The 23,530-nt window shown below is 33.1% G+C and overlaps 1 protein-coding gene across 1 annotated transcript; it reads right to left on the bottom strand.

Moving 5' to 3' along the window:
* Positions 1–1,562: 1,562 nt before the first annotated feature.
* LOC126892207 (uncharacterized) lies at positions 1,563–20,521 on the bottom strand. The gene is made up of 2 exons (XM_050661714.1): positions 20,224–20,521; positions 1,563–2,061 (listed from the first exon to the last, which is right to left on the bottom strand). The coding sequence occupies exons 1-2, from the start codon at positions 20,432–20,434 to the stop codon at positions 1,613–1,615; spliced, it is 660 nt and encodes a 219-aa protein (XP_050517671.1). The 5' UTR covers positions 20,435–20,521; the 3' UTR covers positions 1,563–1,612.
* Between the last annotated feature and the right edge of the window lie 3,009 nt (positions 20,522–23,530).

Genomic DNA, 23,530 nt, shown 5'->3' with positions numbered 1-23,530 from the left:
CTGTATAGGGTGAGGCAGATAAAGGGCCTATTAGAAATATCTCGAGAACTAAAGGTAAGAAGATCATGAAAATTGGAATACAGGGGTTTTAAAGTATGAACTATTTAATGAAAATATTTTGGTCTCTTTGCTACTTCCGGTTATACCGGAAGTTGATTATAACTTCGTTTTTTTAAATGGGACACCCTATATATTTTTACATTTTTGGATTCTCCTTGATTTCTTCTTTCCTAAAATATGAGGTTTTGTAATAATATACAGGGTAGTTTAAAAGATAATCACGTTTTTTTATTCATTTCATAGCAACTTTCACACCCTGTAGAATTGTAGTTGTTTGACATCAAAATACCTATTTATGTTCAAATGATTTTTCATATAGTCTACTATTGTTAAGAATTATTAGTACAGCTAAATTTTTAATTTTAGTATACAGGGTGGGTCGAAACTCTAGATGAGTATTTTCTGAGTTTTCTTAAATAGACCACCCTATATTTTAGTATTGTAATGAAATGATATTTTATGGTACTTTTTTACTTCTTAACCATTCCCTATACCTAACTGCTTTAATTTGTGCTTAATTGTTAATCGCATCAAGAATCTTAACTACATAGCTATTTTGATAGCTCAACCATTACTGGCAATTTTAAGTATCAATCTAGATTAATATGTATTTATTTCTGAAAAATTATTTGTGATTAAATATTTTCACGGCCAACCTAATAAAATCTCACGTATTTTGTGTCGCAATTAATGTTTGGCTTGACTCACCAATAACTCACAAATTAAAGCAGTTAGGTATAGGGAATGCTAAAGAAATTAAAAAGTATCATAAAATAACATTTTATTACAATACTAAAATACAGGGTATTCCATTTAAGAAAACTCAGAAAATACTCATTCCGAGTTTCGACCAACCCTGTATACTGAAATGAAAAATTTTACTATACCAATAATTTTCAACAATAGTAGACTATATTAGAAATCATTTAAACATAAATAGAGGTTATTATGTTAAACTACTACAATTCTACAGGTTGTGAAGTTTGCTAAGAAATTAATAAGAAAACGTAATTATCTTTTAAACTGCCCTGTATAATATTACAAAACCTTATATTTTAAGAAAGTAGAAATCGAGGAAAATCCAAAAATGTAAAAATATACAGGGTATCCCATTTAAAAAAACGAAGTTACAATCAACTTCCGGTATAACCGGAAGTAGCAAAGAGCCCAAAATATTTTCATTAAATAGTTCGCACCTCAAAACCCCTGTGTTCCAATTTTCATGATTCTCTTACCTTTAGTTCTCGAGATATTTCTAATAGGCCCTTTATCTGCCTCACCCTGTATATTAGCATTCATTCTATAACCTGCTCTTACCAAAAAGTGGTCAGAGTCACATTCCGCTCCTCTCATGCTTTTTATATTTATTATATTTTGTGCGTGCTTCTTCTCTATTAATATATGTGGTCTATGAGACGCAAACCGCCTCACAACCTGGACTAAATGCTCCGACAAGTTTAGAACAGTTTAGAATACTGAGAGATTTGAAATAAAAAACTTGATAAGGTGAGGACATTTATTTTTAAATACAGTAAATACACAATTTATCCAATCATTCACCCAGAAATTCTTGTGGATAATCGTCTGATACATTAAGACAATTAGGATCTAGAGATAACAACGACATTAAGGCAAATGCGGACATTAACAAATTAAACTGGTTTGCTTTCTTCAAAAAACATTCCTCCCGCCTCTTAATGAGAAAATAATTTAAACCAAAAATTAAACCAGCTACAAACGCATATAAACTATAGGCATAACCAACGATGATATAACATAAAATACTAGTGATAACATTTAAATCAGTCAGATCTTGTCGTTTATATTCCAGAAAAATGAACATTAAAAACGTTGCAAATGCTATGCCCGTTGGTATGTATGCTACTTCTGCTGGTACGACTTCATTTTTTAGCAAAAATTCGGTTACTATTAGTGGAAGGGCAAGAACTAGTTGGCCGTAGTCTAGTAGAATTCTAAGATCACAGTAGGTATCGTCGTTAGCTAAAAAATATTAAGATTTTTGGTGTAAAACAAACAATGGAAATAGGAAATAGCCCAGGCGGGATTTTTTTGATTTGAACAATTTCCATAAGAGTTTAATATTTGCTAGAATCACTTCATGATTTACTTACTTACTTACTTATCCTCTTCGCTCCCACTGGAACATAGCATCTACTGTCACTCTACATTTTTGCCAATCTTGTGCTTTTTTCTGACTTCTTTCCAGGTGAGGCCGACGTTTTCTGCTTCTTTAAAATTTGTTCTTCCATGTATTTACTGGCTTCCCTTGTTTTCGTTTTCCTAGAGGTTGGAATTCCAATGCTTGTTTTGTTACGTCTGTGTCCGGTTTCCGCAGAGTATGGCCCAACTTCTCTTTCTTATTGTTTTCACCCAATTTTGAAAAAATGTGAAAACTTAGGATTATCCACGTCCGTCTGTCCGTCTGTCTGTCTGTCTGTGACCACAACTCCTCCGTCATTATACTAGGTAGAATGACAAGTGAGGTGTCAAATGAAAGCTTATAATCCAAAGATGGTACTAAAGGTGAGAAGTTTGACCTAAACTATCTGTCCGTCGGTCTGTCCGACCGCGAATATATCTCCTCCGTCATTATACCAGATAGAATGACAAATGAGGTGTCAAAGGAAAGCGTATAATCCAAGGATGGTACTAAAGATGAGAAAATTGACTTAGGTTGTCTGTCCGTCGGTCAGTCCGACCGCGAATATAGCTCCTCCGTCATTATACCAGGTAGAATGAGAAATGGGGTGTCAAATGAAAGCGTATAATCCAAGGATGGTACTAAAGGTGAGAAATTTGACTTAGGATGTATGTCCGTCGGTCCGACCGACCGCGAATATAGCTTCTCCTTCATTATACCAGGTAGAATGACAAATAAGGTGTCAAATACAAGCTTATAATCCAAGGATGGTACTAAAGGTGAGAAATTTGACCTAAACTATCTGTCCGTCGGTCTGTCCGACCGCGAATATATCTCCTCCGTCATTATATCAGATAGAATGACAAATGAGGTGTCAAAGGAAAGCGTATAATCCAAGGATGGTACTAAAGATGAGAAATTTGACTTAGGTTGTCTGTCCGGCGGTCAGTCCGATCGCGAATATAGCTCCTCCGTCATTATACCAGGTATAATGAGAAATGAGGTGTCAAATGAAAGCGTATAATCCAAGGATGGTACTAAAGGTGAGAAATTTGACTTAGACTTTCTGTCCTTCGGTCTGTCCGACCGCGAATATAACTCTTCCGTCATTATACCAGGTAGAATGACAAATGAGGTGTCGAATAAAGGCTTATAATCCAAGAATGGTACTAAAGGTGAGAAATTTGACTTAGGATGTATGTCCGTCGGTCCGACCGACCGCGAATATAGCTTCTCCTTCATTATACCAGGTATAATGACAAATGAGGTGTCAAATACAAGCTTATAATCCAAGAATGGTACTAAAGGTGAGAAATTTGACTTAGACTTTCTGTCCTTCGGTCTGTCCGACCGCGAATATAACTCTTCCGTCATTATACCAGGTAGAATGACAAATGAGGTGTCGAATGAAAGCTTATAATCCAAGGATGGTACTAAAGGTGAGAAATTTGATTTAGGCTGTCTGTCCGTCGGTCCGTCCGACCGCGAATATAACTCCTCCGACATTATACCAGGTAGAATGACAAATGAGGTGTCAAATGAAAGCTTATAATCCAAGGATAGTAATAAAGGTGAGAAATTTTAACTAGGCTGTCTGGCCGTCGGTCTGTCTGACCGCGAATATAACTCCTCCCTCCTTATACCAGGTAGAATGACAAATGAGGTGTCAAATGAAAGCTTATATTCCAAGGATGCTATTATAGGTGAGAAATTGGATCTAGGCTGTCTGTCCGTCTGTCTGTCTGTCCGACCGCTAATATAACTCCTACGTCATTGTATTAGGTAGACTGACAAATGAGGTGTCAAATGAAAGCTTATAATCCAAGGATGGTAATTAAGATAAGAAATTTGACCTAGGCTGTCTGTGCGCCTGTCCGTCCGACTGAGAATATAACTCCTCCGTCATTTTACCAGATAGAATGACAAATGAGGTGTCAAATGAAAGCTTAATAATCCAAGGATGGTAATAAAGGTAAGAAAGTTTTCCTAGGCTGCCTGTCCGTCTGTCCGTCCGACCTCGAATATAATTCCTTCGTCATTTTACCAGGTAGAATGACAAATGAGATGTCAAATGAAAGCTATAATCCAAGGATGGTACTAAAGGTGAGACATTTGACCTAGGCTATCTGTCCGTCTGACTGCGAATATAAGTGATATATTATTCGACGCAACTTCGCAAGAAGAGAACAAATATATACTTCCGGTTTCATGACTGTCTGCCCGTATGTCTATCTCCTCCGTTATTAATACAGATAGAATGACAGATGAGGTGTCGAATAAAATCTTATAACCTAAGGATGGTATTAAAGATGAGAAATGTGGCATCGGATGTCTGGTTTTAGAGTTGCACCCGTATGAACTGTTTTAAAGTCACCGAAATAGTATAAGCGATATATCATTCGATGTGCCTTAGCAAGATGAGAACAAATGTAAAATTTTGGTTTTTGTATCATTTCCGGTTAAAAAGTTCTAACCAGAAGTGCAGAAATATTACATGTAACACATCAATCGAAGCGTATTGAAAAGTTGAGTTTGAATCTTTAGTTCCTGTTTTGAAGTCATTTCTGTTTAAACAATGATGACCCAAAGTTTAGTAAAAATGACTCAAAATTAGTAAAATCATTTATCAATCGGCGCAAAGTTACACGAAGCGTTCAAATATCGACTTCCAGTTCTACTTTCGATTACTTTGGGTGAAAACCTAGGACTTACGAAGTCCAATTACTTGTTTCTTTATGTATTAGTTCTTGTTTATTTTTTTCCGTAAGTTTGAGTTTGCGATCCGGTTGGGCCAAAATATTCTTAGAATTTTTCTTAAGCATTTATTAATAAAGGATTGAATCTTTCCAGTATTGCGTTTTGTTATTCTCCAAGTTTGTGATAGGTACGTATAATAGTACTGCCTTTACATTACTATCGAAGATTTTTTACTTTGGTGTTCAGTTTTATCTCATTAGATTTCATTATATTATTTAACATATAGTATGCTGTCTGTGCTTTGTCAATTCGTATCTGAATATCCTCCTCTGCTCCTCTTGTCGACCCTGTTGTGTTCAGTATGCTTCCTAGATAACTGACTCTTTCCACTGATTTCAGCTCTTGGTTTTCTATTTGTATGCCCATTTCTCTCGGTGAGACCACTTTTTTACCTTCTTTGTCTAATTTCCCACTTTTTATCTGCATGCTCTCCCTCTTTTCTGAAAATAGACTACATCATCTGCGTATTCAAGATTTTCGAATTGTTCAAATGTATTCCAGTGTATCCCACTTTTACCGTTACTGCTTTTTCTCATGGGCCAGTCCATAACAATAATAAACAGAGTGGGAGACAGTATACAACCCTGTTTTACACCGCTGTTAATGTGGATTGGTTGTGTTAAATTCCCGTCGTATAATACTTTTGCCGTGGTGTTTTCATAAAACAACTTCATCATTCTTAAGAATTTGTCCGATATCCCATGACTTTCTACTATTCCCCACAATTTTTCTCTGTGTAGGATATCGAACGCCTTCCTAAAGTGAATGAAGTTAAGATATAAAAAGACTAAGTTTTCAATCTAATAGCACATAAAACAACACCAAAAATGTTGTTCTACATCCTACCAGCTTGAAAACAATGGGATCCTTCTCTAGTTACACCTCCGAGGCTTCTAAAATTTGCAAGCCATAACGGATGCTGAGACCAAAGAAGATGAGGGAATTTTACAATTTATAATTCACGTCCCATCTGCTCAGCGCGGTAAAGTTCCAACGAGAATGGTTCCCTTCGTACTACAATCAGAGGAAACATGTAAATCAAAAATGAATAACCATTTTCAATTTCGTTGCAACACGAAACTACAGCCGAGCCATATCCCAGTCGAATCACAGAGTGTCGCAAACACCTCTACCGGTTTCGAAACTTATTAGTCTCTCATCAGGAGGCACATATGCTGCTCTCTGTGACCAACAAGGACAAACCCCGACCTGCAGTCACGAATTGCAACGAACGAAACGGCAGGGATGCTCTAGCGGTAACTGCTAGCAAAAGACTAAGTTTTCAATCTTATATCATATAAAACAACACCAAAGATGTTGCTCTACATCCTACCAGATTGAAAACAATGGGAACCTTCTCTGGTGACACCTCCGAGGCTTCTAAAATTTGCAAGCCATAACGGATGCTGGAACTAAGGAAGATGAGGGAATTTTACAATTCATAATTCACGTCCCATCTGCTCAGCGCGGTAAAGGTCCAACGAGAATGGTTCCCTTCGTACTCCTTTTTGTACTGCCAGCAGTGGCGGCCGGTCAGGGTCGGCAGGGTCGGCAGTGCCGACCCACACATTTATAGATATAGATTTTTTAAATATTTGTATCTCTGAAATAAAAAAAAATCTATCAGATAATACAGACTAAATTTTATTCATGGTTTTTAAAAGAATTTGATCAATCCGAGCGTTAAGTGATCCCTGCGCATAACAGACTTCTCAAAAAACCAATGATCCGAGCCATTTATCTGACTTTTCGGCTAGCCGTCCCTAACATCCGTAGCTTGACAATTTACACGTAAAACTCAACGACGACGTAACAAGTCGATGAGCAAGCGAACATTACTTTTCTCCGTGGGCAATAGAAGATACGGCATGGCAGGTTACGCGCCAAGTACGGCACATTTCGATCTGCCGGTCAGTGTTTCATTTGGAAGCATGCATCGGTAGAAATTGTCAAAAATAATCACGCTGTTTTACGTCGTTTAATTGATATTGTAATTTTTTTAAGTTGTCAGGAATTATCATTTAGTGGACATGATGGATCGAAGCATTTGTTAAAAATCAAAGTAATTATAGAGAATTAATAAAATTGTTTTAGAAATACCTATTTACTTTCTGATTCGAAGTGTATTCGTAATACAGAATGAACTACATAATACATATTATAATCAAATAGTTAAATTTTGAATAACGTTGTTGAATCTGAGATTTAGAAAACCATTTGCTTTTCACTGAAAGTAGATGAAACTTCTGATTATCATGTCATTCACAATTATTATCAATTATTTTGTTCGATACGCGTTACGTGGTAATATTTATGAGAGGTTTTTAGGTTTTAGAGATGTGAGTAAAAGCAATAAGGCAGAATATATTTTTGGTGTTTTAAAGAACAGATTCAAATTTTTTTATACCAAAAATAAATTGGTAGGGCAAACTGGGGCAATCTTATGACGGCGTTGCTGTGATGAGTGGTGAATTGAATAGTCTCCAGGCAAAAGTTAAAACTATTGCATCACAAGCTTTACTTACTCACTATTATGCGCATATAATGAATTTAGTTTTACATGATACGTGTAAAAAAATAAAGAATATCGACTTTTCTTGCCAGTTTAGCTCACCTAAACGGATTACTGCTTTAGAACAAATTTGTTTCGAAAAAAAAAGCGAACAGTTTGTCAGACGCGATGAAATTTTAAATCTCGGTTAGTTTTATCTAAGCAGATTATCTCTTATAGTTTTAGTATCTGTAGCAGATTTTCGTGAACAGCTTTTGGAAGTTTTTGATTTTATTATCGAAGGCGATGATTTTGAAAGTGGCGATACCTCGATCCGTGAAGCAATCGGTTTGAGAACTTTATTAAATACTAATGACTCTTTCAATATTTTTTTAAATATTTTTAAGACAGAGTTTGCCCAAGATGTTCCTTGTTGTTCAAAATCAGTCAACTGACATTATTTATTCTAAAAATAGAATACGAAAGCTGGTGCAAAATCTCAGAGATTTTCGTAATGTTAGTAGTTTCCAATATATACGCAGTGACGTTTTGGATTCGCTTGATATTTCCGAACCACCCCAAAAAAAACAACGACATGATACATATCTCGAAAAACGAGTAAGTATATCTTGAAATTTTGGATACCTACTATTATATGCAAATAGATACTCGTTTTTCGAATTTTGAAGATTTGCAAATTTTTGACCTCTTTGACGATTTAAAATTTAAAAGTTACGTTCGCCAAAGAATTTCCAAGATATTAATTATTACAAGTTAGGTACTTAAAAATTATGCTGGTCCAAATATTTTCAGAAAGTGGGATAAGTTGCACAATATGTATGTATAATTCTATGTAGTAAGTACTGCAATTCATTACAACAAACTGTTTATCAATTTTCTTATTACCACCAATTTCTGCCTAAAAAAAACGGGATTTACCTTGTCTCAAGAGAATCAACACGTATTGTCGAAACACCATGAAACAAGAGAGAATGTCAAGTACATCAAATAAAAAAAAAAGAAAAAACAACAAAATCTCCTATGATGAATTAAGCCTTTTAGTTTGATGGTATACCTATATGAGGAGACAAAAAAACCTTGCCGACCCTGTCTCCAAGGCCACGAGCCGCCACTGACTCCCAGATGATCATTCTGAGTATGTATATCTGGTCTATACATGACTTATTTGCTCGGAAGCCAGCTTGATTTGGTATTAATTTTTGGTCCATTTTATTTTTCATTCTATGAATACCGCTCATGATACCGAGCATGATACCGCTCATTATTTTACTCGCAACACATAGGTCTCCAGTTCTCGCACTTTGAGGTGTCGCCTTGTATTATCTTATGGGAAAAAAGGCTTCCGCCTATAACAAACCCGTTGTGGGCACAGAAATCTATTACAGTCGAACCCGCTTATTAGAATAGCCTTCGTGCCAAGCAAAAATATTCCTATAACCGGGATATTCTAATAACCGATCAGTGGTGGCTAGCAGAAATTAATGTACCGAATATACGTCAAAATAGTACAACACACTTTGTACATGTACATACTGTATGTACATGTACATGTACATGCATACGTTATGTACATATATTATGTATATGGTTTTATTTCTTTTTATGTCAATAATACAGTAGCTAGTGTAACTATTACTTATTTTATTAAAACACCAAATTACATTATCTGTGCATGCATACCGACACAAATAAGTATGAAATGTATGCAATATGTAGATATAGGTATATATGTCATATGTATATATTCTTATTAACATACATACAACAGACTTACTTTTGTTCTGGAAAAATAATCGGTAATCTTTGTTACAAAATATATTAGTCACTTGTTGCTTTAAAATATAATAAATAAAAATTGACATTGGTTTTTTCCTCCAGAAAATTACATTATAAAGCGGTTATTATATTACAAGCGGTTATTTTTATGTCTTCCAACTGTTTCTAAAAATCTAAACAGACAACGACCGACGTGGGCGGTGGGTGAGCAATAAGAAGATTTTACACAATTGAAAAAGTAGGTACCTACTTTATGATCGGTAAATGTTTGGCGGAAGGTAGAAATGGTACCCATAATAAAGTAAGTAATAAAATATATTATCGACAGGTCCTATAAACCAGAAAACATATAAATTTGTGGGAAATTGTACGTAAAAAGTTTTTGGTAACTTAGAATTATTAGATAAAGCGGTTTTCTTTTACTAAAACGTATTACTATAAGCGATTAAATTTATTAAGGAGTAAATGGAAATGTTCCGGGATCTCAAAATTCTATTCCTTAAACCGGGATATTCCTATAAGCGGTATTCTAATAAGCGGGTTCGACTGTAATAATTATCCATTTTCATTTCTTGTACATATGCCCTCTGTGTCCATCACTGGTTCTCTACCTTTATTTGCTTCTTCAATTTTAATATTCTAGCCTCCCATAAGTATGAAGATGTCTCTCTTATGTTTGTTCAATAATTTGTCGTATTGTTCTTACAGTTGTTCATAAAATATTTCTTTCGTTTCCAGATATTTGATATTCCTTTCCATTAGTCCATTCTAGTAACGCGTTAGTAGCTTCTCTATCTAGCATAAATCCTACACCACTCTCATAATTCGATTCGTTTCCTTCTTTATAAAATCGTTTCTCCAGAGTTTAATTTATATTTTCCTTTCTCCTTCCATCTTATTTCACTTAAGTCCTAGGATCTAGATTTTGTATCTCACTTTCTAGTTCTTCTTCTTCTTCTTCTTCTTCTTCTTCTTCTTATTATTATTATTATTCTTCTTCTTTTTGTAGACATGACTTTGTCTGTTTTTTCAATGTGCCTCTAGTAAGTTGTCGTTCCATCGATTTCGTGATCTTCCCACTGATCTTCTTGCTATTGGGGAACCGTCTCTCGCTGTCCTTATTACTCTATTTGTTGTCATTCGGCTTGTCTTCGAAAATGATAGTAGAAAAGCAAAGAAGGTGCAAACAAAATGGCCGCAGATGTTAACTTTGTTAATTTAAATGGAACACCCTGTATATGGTTACAGATTATAATATTGAATCGCAAATAACTCAAAAAGTATTGACTTATTTAAAAAAAACACTATAGAACAAAAGTTACTTAGAATTAGTCAATTTATCTATTTCCGGACTCATTTTGAACGTGCGTTTTTTCACCCCTTAAAAGAGGTGACTGTCACCCCCAATCAAAAGCAACCAACGGCACAAGTTCAACTTTGAAGTGGAGGGTAAGTAAAAACTAAATCCAAATTTTCATGCAATTCGGAGTTGACCCTGAAAATTACACGGTATTATCAGCGTATTTCCCTTAGTAGACCAGGGTAATAAGCTAGAAATAGACCATGTTCGGGATCAAAGATCCAGGTAGCAGACTACTTTTTTAGCTATTGTATACCTATAGGATGAAAACCTACCTTTTTCCTGCCTAGAGTTCGCGTCCGTTTTTTAATTATTAACAATTTAGTGCAAAAATCGCGATTTTTTCGATTTTTTGCACCCCTTCCAAAAGCTAAATAGTTACATAAACAATAGTAACATATAGACATAAAATTACAAAATTTAAATTTTTAGAACATTAAAAAACCTTCAAAATGCCGATTTTTTCAAGTTAAAAAGTTAATTTGTTGCTACGCAAACTGCAAAATAAGTGAAAATCGTTATTTGTTAATAAATTTTACTAAAACTACCTTAGAACTTTAGTGTTTCACCCATAGTTGGGTATTGGGGTACTTAACAAACCCCTTAAAATTTGAGACCGATCCATTAATTAGTTTAAGAGTTATTCTAATTGTTAATCCCATAGACCTTTATTTTGCAATAACATAAGACAGAATATAATGAAGATAAGGCAATTCTGAGTAGGTATGCCAAATGAAAGTAGAAAACTGATACTATCAAAATGTACTAAAAAACGATAAAAAGATTATCTAATATAGTCAAAAATCCTAATGCCAAATTTGTGAAATTTTATAGTTTAAAAATATTTAGAATAACTTTAAAAATATTGTCTGTAGAAAAAGTCATTTTACATATTAGAAAAGCTGGTATTTTACATGAATTTTTAAAAATGTAGTTTAACTGGTGAATAGTCGTGGTAAGTGAAGGGGGAGCTGGGAGCCGACAAATGCACGAGTTCAAAAACTAAAAAAAGCAACTTAAAACTACTTCTTCTTCTTTAGGTGCCGTGTCTGTATTCAGACGTTGGCCGTCATCATGTTTACAATTTCCTGAAATCTCTGTCTATCGGCTGCTACGCGAAATAATTCTTCTACTGTGCAGCCACACCATTGTCTAATATTACGCAGCCAAGAAAGTTTCTTTCGACCAATCCATCTCTTTCCCTCCACTTTTCCTTGTATTATAAGGCGAAGCAGATGGTATTTAGGTCCTCTAATTATATGGCCGAAGAATTCTGTTAAAACTACTATCATTTTCTATATCTCGGGATCTACTGAATATATTTTGATCGTTCTTTTTTTAATTTGTATGTAATTTTTCTGTACATTACAAATATGTAATTTGTCTAAACATTTATTAATTAATAAACAGTCTAATTTGTTTAAACAATTTTTGAAAAAATATTTTTTTCCCAAAAATCCATGATTTTAATCATACTATCCCTATTAATCATAGAAAAAGTTAAGGTATACTTTAATAAATAAATTATCTTCAATAAATAATTATCTAATAAAAGTCATTTATTTATTAAAGTGTACTTTAACTTTTTCTGTGATCATTAATGATACTATGATAAAAAAAATAGATTTTTGTAAAAAAAATATTTTTTTAAGAATAGTTTAAACAAATTAGACTGTTTATTAATTAATAAATTTAAAAACAAATTGCATATTTGTAATGTACGTAAAAATTACATACCAATTAAAAAAAAAAAGAAAGATCAAAATCCATTGAGTTGATCCGGAGATACAGCAAATTATATTCGTTTGAAATTGCTTTTTCGGTATTTTAACTAGCTGGATTTGTAGCATTGATTAATAACTACATTGCTGGGTAGTGGGTAGTTTAATAATCAATGTTTGTAGGTTCTCCCTAGTAATCGTTTGCACTACATTTTTGAAAAATCGTAGAGGGTGCTGTAAAGGTATAATGTTTGTGCAAATTTTTTAAGAAAAAATACAAATCCCCTTCTTTAAAATGGCATTAATGAGATTCCTTAATTATTATAAACAAATTAGCTGTGAATTAAAAAAAACATATGGCTAACTTTGTTCCAAATGAGCCCAGGCTAAATTTTTTTATTTGAAAATTCGTGTTAAAATACTATCTTTTCGAATATATAAAAATATTGTTTCTACGGACAACATTTTTAAAGTTATTCTAAATGTTTATAAACTACAAAATTTTAAAAATTTGGCATTAGGATTTTTGACTATGTTTAGGGAGCGTTCAAGTATTAGGTAACGCAGTTTGGGGGGAGGGGGGTTTTGTAAAACGTTACGGCGCGTTACATGGGGGGAGGGGGGTTCGAACAGCGCGTTACGTAACATTCTTTTTTAACTTAAATAAAAAAAACTACATAATTTCTTTTATGTTTTACATAGACCCCTGAATTATATTATGATTTGTCTACTGATTTTTCAGTATACCCACTGATTTGAACTCCACTCTACTGAAAACTGTATAAAACCTACTGATTTGAACTCCAATCTACTTATCTACTGAAAACTGTATAAAATCAACCGAAAACTCTAAAAAAAATTCATTGCTCAAATGTAAACCATTTTTTTCTCATTTATATTATACAACCCAAAGCCCAACATCCAACAGCGCATAATCTTCTTTCGTTTCACTTCACCTAAATTATATTTGATGGTTTAGCGACATAGGATTTTCAGGGTCAAGTCAAAATGATGTCAAGTGCCTAACCTAAAGGGATTCTTTCGTTGAGAATTGTTTTGTTTTCAAAAGACCATATGTTTCCACTATCCGGAACTGTTCCCTCGGAGTTATTTATGGGTTTATCTGATGAATAGATGAGAGTACGTACTTTATATTTTGGTAAAAATGAAATGGGTAATTTAAGTCCATAACATGCAGTATCGTTTTCAGCAGTAGGTAGGTATTCATTAATGTTTTAAATATGTACGCAAATTTTCAAATTATTTAAAAATGTCTTTAAATAAAAAGCATTAAATACAAAACCCACTATATTGATACTTAGTTTAGAAAAGTGATAGATATTTTAAAAAATAATACCCTTATTTAAAGTGTGATTCCTGAATTATTAATTTCAAAGTTTTATGTGATTAACATCTTGACGAAAATTAACCCGTGTTGAGCTGCCCCCCCCCTTGCAAAAATTAAAAAACAAATAGCCCTGATTTATGAGCTATTTATGAGCTCTCATATTCCGCAAACTAAAAATTTTGAGCTCGTTCCACTGAGCAGGAATTTAATACCCTAGTGGGGGGGGGGGGGCTGCCCACTACTTAAAAATAGGAATATTGAATCGGTTTTTGCGGCAGAATTACGAGCTATTTATGAGCTCTTGAAATTATATAGTTTCGATTTTTGAGCTCATCCCCTTCACCCCCAAACAACCCTTTAATTGATTTAACTTAAGAGAAAGATGCTGAGAAAACTTAAAATATATCGTATTGCGGATATAATTCCTATAGCTTATATACTCTAAGAATAAACTATTAAATCAAGGGCATTTCGATTATTGAGCTACAACCCCTTCGCAAGAAAACCACCCTATCTTCCCGGCTTAAGAGAAAGTTGTACTTAAAATGCGTTAAACTAATTATTTGGCGACTACATATCATTTAATAATTTATAAGCTTCCAAATTACGCGCATTTAGATCAGTAAATTGCAATTTATTTTGTATAGTGCAGTCACTGAAGGTAAAAATCAACGATTACCTTCAAGTTCGGTGAACCTTCATCGATTTTCACGAAAATTGGTCAGTGGTTAGAGGATACGTCAAGAAACAAAGGTGACATGGTACCACCTTGCGCCTTTACCCTGAGGGTGGATACCGCCCCTTCTCGGGGGTGAAAATTATTTTATAAAAAATAACTGCACAAATCAATAAAAGAACAAATTAAAAGCAAAATTTATTATATAAAGTTAATAAAATAAGTCAATACTTTTTAAATTATTAAAGATCAAAGATTTTAATTATTTGTGAAAAAAACGCATGTTTTGAAGAGGTTTTTTGTAAATCACTGAAAAACTGTAAGTTTTTACAAAAAAGTTAATAGTAGTTTAATTCGTATAGCTTATATTCTAAGAATAAACTCTAAAATCACGCGCCTTTCGATTATTGAACTACAACCCCTTCGCAAGAAAACCATCCCATATTCCCGGCTTAAGAGAGCGTTGTACTTAAAATAATTTAAATTAATTATTTGTCGACTATATATTGTTTAATAATTTATGAGCTCGCAAAATATACGCATCTCAATTATTGAATTGCCATTTTCTTTCTATGGTGCAGTCACTGAAGGTAAAAATCAACTATGACCTTCGATTTCGGTAAATCTCCATTCATTTTCACGAAAATTGGTGAGCGGATTTTGATACTATCAACTTTTTCTAGATCTAATTTTTGATGGGTATTTCTAAGTACTTTGACAAGTATTTAGTACCTAAGTGTTATAAAATGCATCTTTTTCCCGTTATTTAAGCTTGAACCCTTAGATTTGAACAGTCGCGGAAAAAAAATATACATTTAATTACCATTAACTTACTTTAAATTAACATTAAAGGTTTTTCAAGTAAGCAATTTATTATATTTTTTATTAGCTTTAATTTTAGTGATGAAAACTTTTTTGTAAAAACTTACAGTTTTTGAGTCATTTATGAAAAATCGCACTAAAGCATGCATTTTCTTTCCAAAAATTAAAATATTTGATCTTTAATAACTCAAAAAGTATTGATTTATTTTAATCACATTATATAACAAATTTTGCTTACAATTTGTCCCTCTCTCGATTTGTGGGGTTATTTTTAATGAAGTAATTTTCACTCCCCAGAAGGGGTGACATATACCCCAGGCTAAAACCCCAAGTTGTTATTGTCAATTCGTGAAAATAAATGGAGATTTACCGAAATCGAAGGTAATAGTTGATTTTTACCTTCAGTGACTGCACTATAGAAAGAAAATGGCAATTCAATAATTGAGATACGTATATTTTGCAAGATAATAAATTATTAAACGATATGTAGTCGACAAATAATCAATTTAAATTATTTTAAGAACAACTCTCTCTTAAGCCGGGAAAATGGGGTCGTTTTCTTGCGAAGGGGTTGTAGCTATATAATCGAAAGGTGCGTGATTTAAGAGTTTATTCTTAGAATATAAGCTATACGAATTAAACTACTATTAACTTTTTTGTAAAAACTTACAGTTTTTTAGTGATTTACAAAAAACCTCTTCAAAACATGCATTTTTTTCACAAATAATTAAAATCTTTGATCTTTAATAACTTAAAAAGTATTGACTTATTTTATTAACTTTATATAATAAATTTTGCTTTTAATTTGTTCTTTTATTGATTTGTGCAGTTATTTTTTATAAAATAATTTTCACCCCCGAGAAGGGGCGGTATCCACCCTCAGGGTAAAGGCGCAAGGTGGTACCATGTCACCTTTGTTTCTTGACGTATCCTCTAACCACTGGCCAATTTTCGTGAAAATCGATGAAGGTTCACCGAACTTGAAGGTAATCGTTGATTTTTGCCTTCAGTGACTGCACTATACAAAATAAATTGCAATTTACTGATCTAAATGCGCGTAATTTGGAAGCTTATAAATTATTAAATGATATGTAGTCGCCAAATAATTAGTTTAACGCATTTTAAGTACAACTTTCTCTTAAGCCGGGAAGATAGGGTGGTTTGTAGCTCAATAATCTAAATGCCCTTGATTTAATAGTTTATTCTTAGAGTATATAAGCTATAGGAATTATATCCGCAATACGATATATTTTAAGTTTTCTCAGCATCTTTCTCTTAAGTTAAATCAATTAAAGGGTTGTTTGGGGGTGAAGGGGATGAGCTCAAAAATCGAAACTATATAATTTCAAGAGCTCATAAATAGCTCGTAATTCTGCCGCAAAAACCGATTCAATATTCCTATTTTTAAGTAGTGGGGGGGGCTGACTCAGCCCCCCCCCACTAGGGTATTAAATTCCTGCTCAGTGGAACGAGCTCAAAATTTTTAGTTTGCGGAATATGAGAGCTCATAAATAGCTCATAAATCAGGGCTATTTGTTTTTTAATTTTTGCAAGTGGGGGGGGGGGCAGCTCAACACGGGTCGAAAATTATACATAATTTCAAAATTTCACCTTGCATTATTCATAATAGACCCTACATAATACACATTTTTGAGATGAGGTTGTTAAGCAGCTTCTAAAAACAAAAATATACAGGGTGTTTAATTAAAATTAAAGATAATGGACTACGCTAGGCTTGCATGAATCACCCTGTACATTTAAATTTATGTTTAAAAAGCACACATTTTTATATATGAAAATCTACGGGTCCCAGCGTTTTTTAAAATTATTTAAAACAAGGACAGAAATAATTTTATTCCATAAGTGCCTTCTTATACAGCGTGTCTACTTAAGTTGGAAACATATGGGAAACTTTTTTGTTATTCATTTTACGAAAAAAAGTTATTCTTTATAAAAAGTTCTGCATGCTCTAAAACCTAAGATTCAATCATCAGATATCAAATTTTGTTAATATTATACGAGGTATGTCAAAAAATATGAACTTAGTTCAAGAGTAAAGTACCTTTATTTCTCTCAATATCGAAAATTCTTATTATGAAAAGTTGTTTGGAAATAAAAACTAAGATCAAATATGTAATTACATGCTTCAAATTGGAAAAAAAATATGTTCCAAATTTTTCTCAAATTTATTGATACTTAACTTCGTTTTTATTTATTACACATACGATAACTCTTTTATTATTACTTTTACGAAAGAAAGGCATTCTTTATAAAAAGCTCTGTATGTCCTAAGACCGAAGATGCAACTATCAGATATCACATTTTATTAATTTTATACGAGGTATGTAAAAAAATATGAATTTCACTCAAGAGTAAAGTACCTTTATTTTTCACAACATTGAAAATGGTTATTAAAAAAAGTTGTTTAGAATTAAAAACTATGTTTCAATATGCAATTACATCCTTCTAATTGAAGTATTGTGAAATATAAAGGTAGGTACTATAATCTTGAGCGAATTTCATATTTTTTGGCACACCTCGTATAAAATTAATAAAAGTTGATATATCATGGTTGTGTCTTAGATTTTAGACCATGCAGATCTTTTTATGAATAATAACTTTTTTTCGTAAAATGAATAATAAAAGAGTTATCATATTTGTAATACCTAATTAAAAACGATGTTGGTATCCATAAATTTGAGAATTTTTTTTTTCAATTAGAAGCATGTAATTGCATATTTGATCTTAGTTTTTAATTCCAAACAACTTTTTATCATAAGAATTTTCGATATTGAGAGAAATAAAGGTACTTTACCCTTGACCGAAATTCATATTTTTTGACATACCTCGTATAATATTGAGAAAATTTGATATCTGATGATTGAATCTTAGGTTTTGGAGCATGCAGAACTTTTTATAAAGAATAACTTTTTTCGTAAAATTAATAATAAAAAAGTTTCCCATATGTTTCCAACTTGAGTAGACACGCTGTATATATACAAGGTGTTTCAGAAAAAGGTAACACGATCTCTAGGATAGGTGAAAAATTAAAAAATAATTGGGGTTTGCTTACTAAATAATTTTGGTTTCACGATACAGGGCGTTGAAGAACAAAAAGTTTTACACATTTTTTTCACTATTTTTCCGAGACTACTGGTAACATCGTATATTATTCGTTATACAAAAATTTTTACTAAGCAAAATAAAATGTTGAAATTATAAATATGTTATTTTATTTTAAGCTTTTATTAAAAAAGATAAAATAGAAGAATGCATGAGAAGAACAATAAAGAATGAAACCAAAAATGTATGTAAGGATGGGGCCAAGTAGGGAAAATGTAAATGTAAATTAAATGTAAATGTAAAATTAATAATAAAAGATTATTATTGTAAGTTTTGAACATATTTCATGTCATGGGACATGAAATTACGAGTGGCAGGGATAACCAGACACATGAACTGAATAGAAGAATCGTTCTTGGGTGGGCAGCATTTGGAAAACTGAGAAAAACTTTTAAAAGTGAGTTGCCCACATGCCTAAAGAGAAAGGTATTTGATCAGTGCGTCCTACCAGTCTTGACGTACGGATCAGAAACACTTACCTTAACTAAAGCCTCGGCTACCAAACTAAGAGTAACGCAGAGAAGAATGGAGCGCTCAATGTTAGGAAAAACGACGAAATCAGGAGAAGAACAAAGGTGACTGACGTCATCGAAAGGCTAGCCAGGTTGAAGTGGAGATGGGCAGGACACATTGCCAGAATGACAGATGGGAGATGGACAAAAAGGTTATTGCAATGGAGGTAAAGCGAAGACAAGAGAAACGTCGGTCGACCGCCTACAAGATGGACTGACGACTTAAGAAAGCTAAATAAAAACTGGATGAGAGCGGCGCAGGATAGACGTGGTTGGAAACGAGGGGAGGAGGCCTATGTTCAGCAGTGGACATTTAAGGCTGAATGATGATTGTAAGTTTTTATTATTACCTCAAATGCCATTAAAATAATAACAAAGTTCTTTTACCGAGTTTCCGGTACTTTTCGCAACCTCGTTTTCCATTTAGGTTCAAATGGCCACTTGGGTGTTACGTAACGTTTAGGTAGGGGGAGGGGGGTACAGAAAAACGTTACGGTGCGTTACATGGAGGGGAGGGGGTCAAAAATCCGCAAAAATTGCGTTACGTAATACTTGAACGCTCCCTTAATCATTTTTTATCTTTTTTTAATACATTTTGATACTATCACTCTTCTACTTTCATTTCACATACTCAGAATTGCTCTATGTTCATTATTTTCTGTCTTATCTTATTGCAAAATAAAGGTCTCTGGGATAAACAAATAGAATAACTCTTAAACTATTTAATGGATCAGTCTCAAATTTTGAGGGTTTGTTAAGTACCCCAACATCGAACTTTGGGTGAAACACTAAAGTTCTAAAGTAGTTTTAGTAAAAGTTATTAACAAATAACGATTTTCACTTATTTTGCAGTTTGAGTAGCAACAAATTAACTTTTTAACTTTAAAAAATCGGCATTTTGAAGGGTTTTCAATGTTCTAACAAAATTAATTTTGTAATTTTATGTCAACTATTTAGTTTTTGAACGGAGTGCAAAAAATCGAAAAAATCGCGATTTTTGCACTAAATTGTTAATAATTAAAAACGGACGCGAACTCTAGGCAGGAAACAGGTAGGTTTTCTTCCTATAGGTCTACAATAACTAAAAAAGTAGTCAGCTACCTGAATCTTTGAGTGTCCCGAGAAAATCTTTATTATCCTGGACTATAGTTCATATCAGTTCATTTACTGGACTAACCATACATAAGTTTTAAAAATTCTCTAAAACAAAAATATTCGATTTTTTCAAATCTTGTTAAATAAAAATTGAGCACAAGATTTGCGATTATTGATACAATTAGGTACCTATATCTTGAAGTAATTCCAGCAAAAGAAAATAAACTCCTATGGAAAATCTCCATTATGGTCTGCTTTTTGCCATATCCAGCCTGGACTAAAAATAAAAAAAATACTTACTGTATCTCAAAAGTCCAGCACAAGCGTTGGCGATCATAATTAGGTATGAAAAATGAGCCAAATGTCGCGCATCTCTATTAGCTACATGTTCGTAGTACACCTTCAGACAAAACGCAGCTACTAACGAAAGTTGCACAGATGACCAGCATGGTACGACATATCTTTGAAAAATACCTGATGTAGTAGCAACAACTGAGTTTGCTTTTCTCATGGCAAAAATTCACGAAAATTTGGGAATGTTGACAAAAAATGAAAATACAAATTTGTCAAAATGGTTCTGATTGCTTTGACATTATGGACTGTCTAAGCTCTGACGTCACAATAGTGAAAACTTTTCCAAACATTTTGGTAGGGGAGCTCAAGCGGGGATTTTTGCAATTACTCGAGCGCGTCAGATTTCAACCAATTTGCGACTTGAATGCAAAATGCTGTTTTTTGTTAATTTTTGCTCTCTGAATATGATTATGATGGTAAAAAGTTCCTAACACGTAAGATTTTTGAGTTATTATTTTTTCAAAAAGAAAATGAGTCATTTATAATAGTATATTGGGGCGTGATGTTATCAAATTAACGTTTTTTTTTAAATTGTGCATAATTTGGCAACACTGTGATATCTAATGTCTACAAATAACAGATAAAATTTAAATAAATAATAAACCCAAGGTAATTCTTAATAATAACCTACTATTTACTATAAGTAAACCTACCCATTTAAACTTATATAGTTCTAAACCATTTTGACGACTGTTACTTCTGCATGACAAAAGTGTCTGTGTTTTCAAGGAGGAGCAAGCATAAAATTGAATATCCAGATATTACCTCAGCAATAACACATTTTTTCCTGGAGATGATCAGTTCCAGGACCTCCGGCAAATTGGGAGGAAGATTTGGAAATGTATGGTGATAAAAGTGAACCCGATGATGTATCAGAAAAGAATGATTCTTATTTTCCCAAAAGCGACGAAAAAGCACCTTATTGCATCCAACAAGCCGAATTACATGATTTAGTTTGATACCTTCACTTGTCCAAAGGACAGCTTCTTCAAAGAAACAGCACATCAAAGAAACATGAAACTGAAACACGAAACAAATAGATTGTAAAAAAAAGTAACCGTTTCATGTGATAAGCTAATCGATTAAACAAAAATAAAACTTGTATAGTCGGCAATGGATAGTGACGTGGTTGTTGCTGTCGGCGCCGCTCTTTAATTGCTTTTTAATATCAAAGAAACGTGAAACATGAAACAAAAATAAATTGTGAAGAACGAAACCGTTTCATGTTATATAGTGTAGGAAACAAAGGTTGAACTTCGCAAATAAGTCCGGTTATATATTTTTTTTTCGTTATATCAAGGGGTGCTTTTAATGAAACTAACTTTTTCTTAAAAGATTTTGCCCCGGAACACCCACTTTCATCCCTTTAAAGGGGGTAGTTTGTTGTTTTTGCGAAACGTAGCCCTTCCTGTACGTCATTGCAAAAAATTCCTCAATAGAAAAATGAATAGGACATTTCCTACAATTTATTCCGCGACTGCATATATCTGTCACGCACCGTTTAGCGGAGGTGGCGCCCCAAAGTTGGCAAGTTTTTAAAAAAGATGTTTTATTAAAAAAAATTATTTTTCCCTAACCGTAATGGGAATCAAGAAGCAACCCAGCGGCTATTAATCACAAATAAATGTCTGATTTTTTGGTAAAGGTTTCATTTAAGGGCAATTGTCCATTTTTTAAGTACATGGTGTTAAATTTTAAAAAGCCCCTTTTTATATATACCATCTGAACCGCTTATGCTAGCGTAAAAAAACTTTCAGCGATTACCCATGTACAAGTATTATTTACAAATTTGTATAATTCACCCCCATATTTTCCCCGAAACCACCCAAAAAAAAAGGAAAATGAATAAAGAAAATATGCAAACATTGACTCTGGGCCACCACTGTGGCTTTAAGGCGCAAAGAAAGTTAAATATATATAGGTCATAATATGTAGCAGACAGTGTGTTCTTTTATTTGTCATAAGTATATTATTAATAAAATGAATAGGTGACGAAAAACAACAAAAATTGGAGCCCGCCAAAGCATTTCTGAGGTTTGCGGCGCCACTGTGCCGTAACTGTTGCTTATACGAAAAATGCATAGGAACTTATTGGTAGAGCAAATAGTGGTCTTTAATTCTGTATAAGCGTTGTTTCAAAAAACTATATAGGTAATGAGAAAATCGTAAAAATAGGGGTAGTTTCCGCAGGGATTTTGCAATAACCATAAAATATAAATGTATATATTTATAAAAAAACCCTACTAATGGAGTAGGATTTTTCCCTACCCCCTTTAAAGGAATGAAAATATGTGTTCCGGGGCAAATCTTTAAAAAAAGTTAGTCTCATAATAAGCACCCCTTGATATACCAGAAAAAAAATAATACCGGACTTGTGTCGAGTTTGCGAAGTTTAATCTCTGTTTCCTACACTAAATACTAATCAAAGGAACAAAAATAAAATTTGTGTAGTAAATAATGGAAAGTGATGATGACGAGGTCGTTGCTGCTGTGGCAACTCTTTTATTACTGTCCAAAAATCATAACCATAGTACATAATATTTGGTTGCAAACGAATTAAATAATCATCTTGCTAAATTTCAATCATTTTATAGAATGAGTATTCAAACATTTACATTGTTTTATTGTGGGTCCTGGTTTAAAAAACGATATTTTCTTGTTATTGTCTATTCGAGTAACCACTTCAGGTTATAATTATTGTACAACTCTTCGTTCTGCTCCACCACAGAATCCAATACAATATTAAATTCTTGGTCGCATTCATTTTACGCATGTAATTAATTAGTTAAAACAATGAAACTGATATCGAAAAACAAAAAATAGAACACGTCCTATTTCATGAAACACGTTTCAAGAAGATAAAAATGTTTCATGGGCATGAATCACACTCGTTTCATAGATATGCGGACGTCTATTTGTTTAGCAGTGTTTTATTTCCATGAAACGTTTTTCACGTTTCATGTTTCTTTGGTGTGCGCCTTCGGAAGATAAAAATGTTTCACACGCATGAATAACACTCGTTTCATTGGTATCAGGGGCGGCCCGTCGGGGTAGGCAAGGTAGGCGCCGCCTACCCTCTTCAAATGTAGTACAATAATATAAATTAATAATATAAATTACTTATTTCAAAATTGTAATTTATAAATTTTGACACAATACCTACAATAAAATAGCAAAAATTATCCAAATTATTTGTAAAAATATCCAAAAAATTTTCTCCGTAGTTATAATTATTGTACGCTCCTTGTAGTAT

The sequence above is a fragment of the Diabrotica virgifera genome, chromosome 9 (assembly GCF_917563875.1).
Source record: "Diabrotica virgifera virgifera chromosome 9, PGI_DIABVI_V3a".
NCBI lineage: Eukaryota > Metazoa > Arthropoda > Insecta > Coleoptera > Chrysomelidae > Diabrotica > Diabrotica virgifera.
This window is presented reverse-complemented; position numbering and strand designations above follow the sequence as displayed.

Bases quoted from the DNA above. Each gene is read 5' to 3' on its own strand.
- LOC126892207 (XM_050661714.1), bottom strand. From the start codon at position 20,434: ATGAGAAAAGCAAACTCAGTTGTTGCTACTACATCAGGTATTTTTCAA. The intron at 2,062-20,223 runs GTAAGTATTTTT...AATATTTTTTAG, and splicing joins TGCTGGACTTTTGAGATACA to CTAACGACGATACCTACTGT.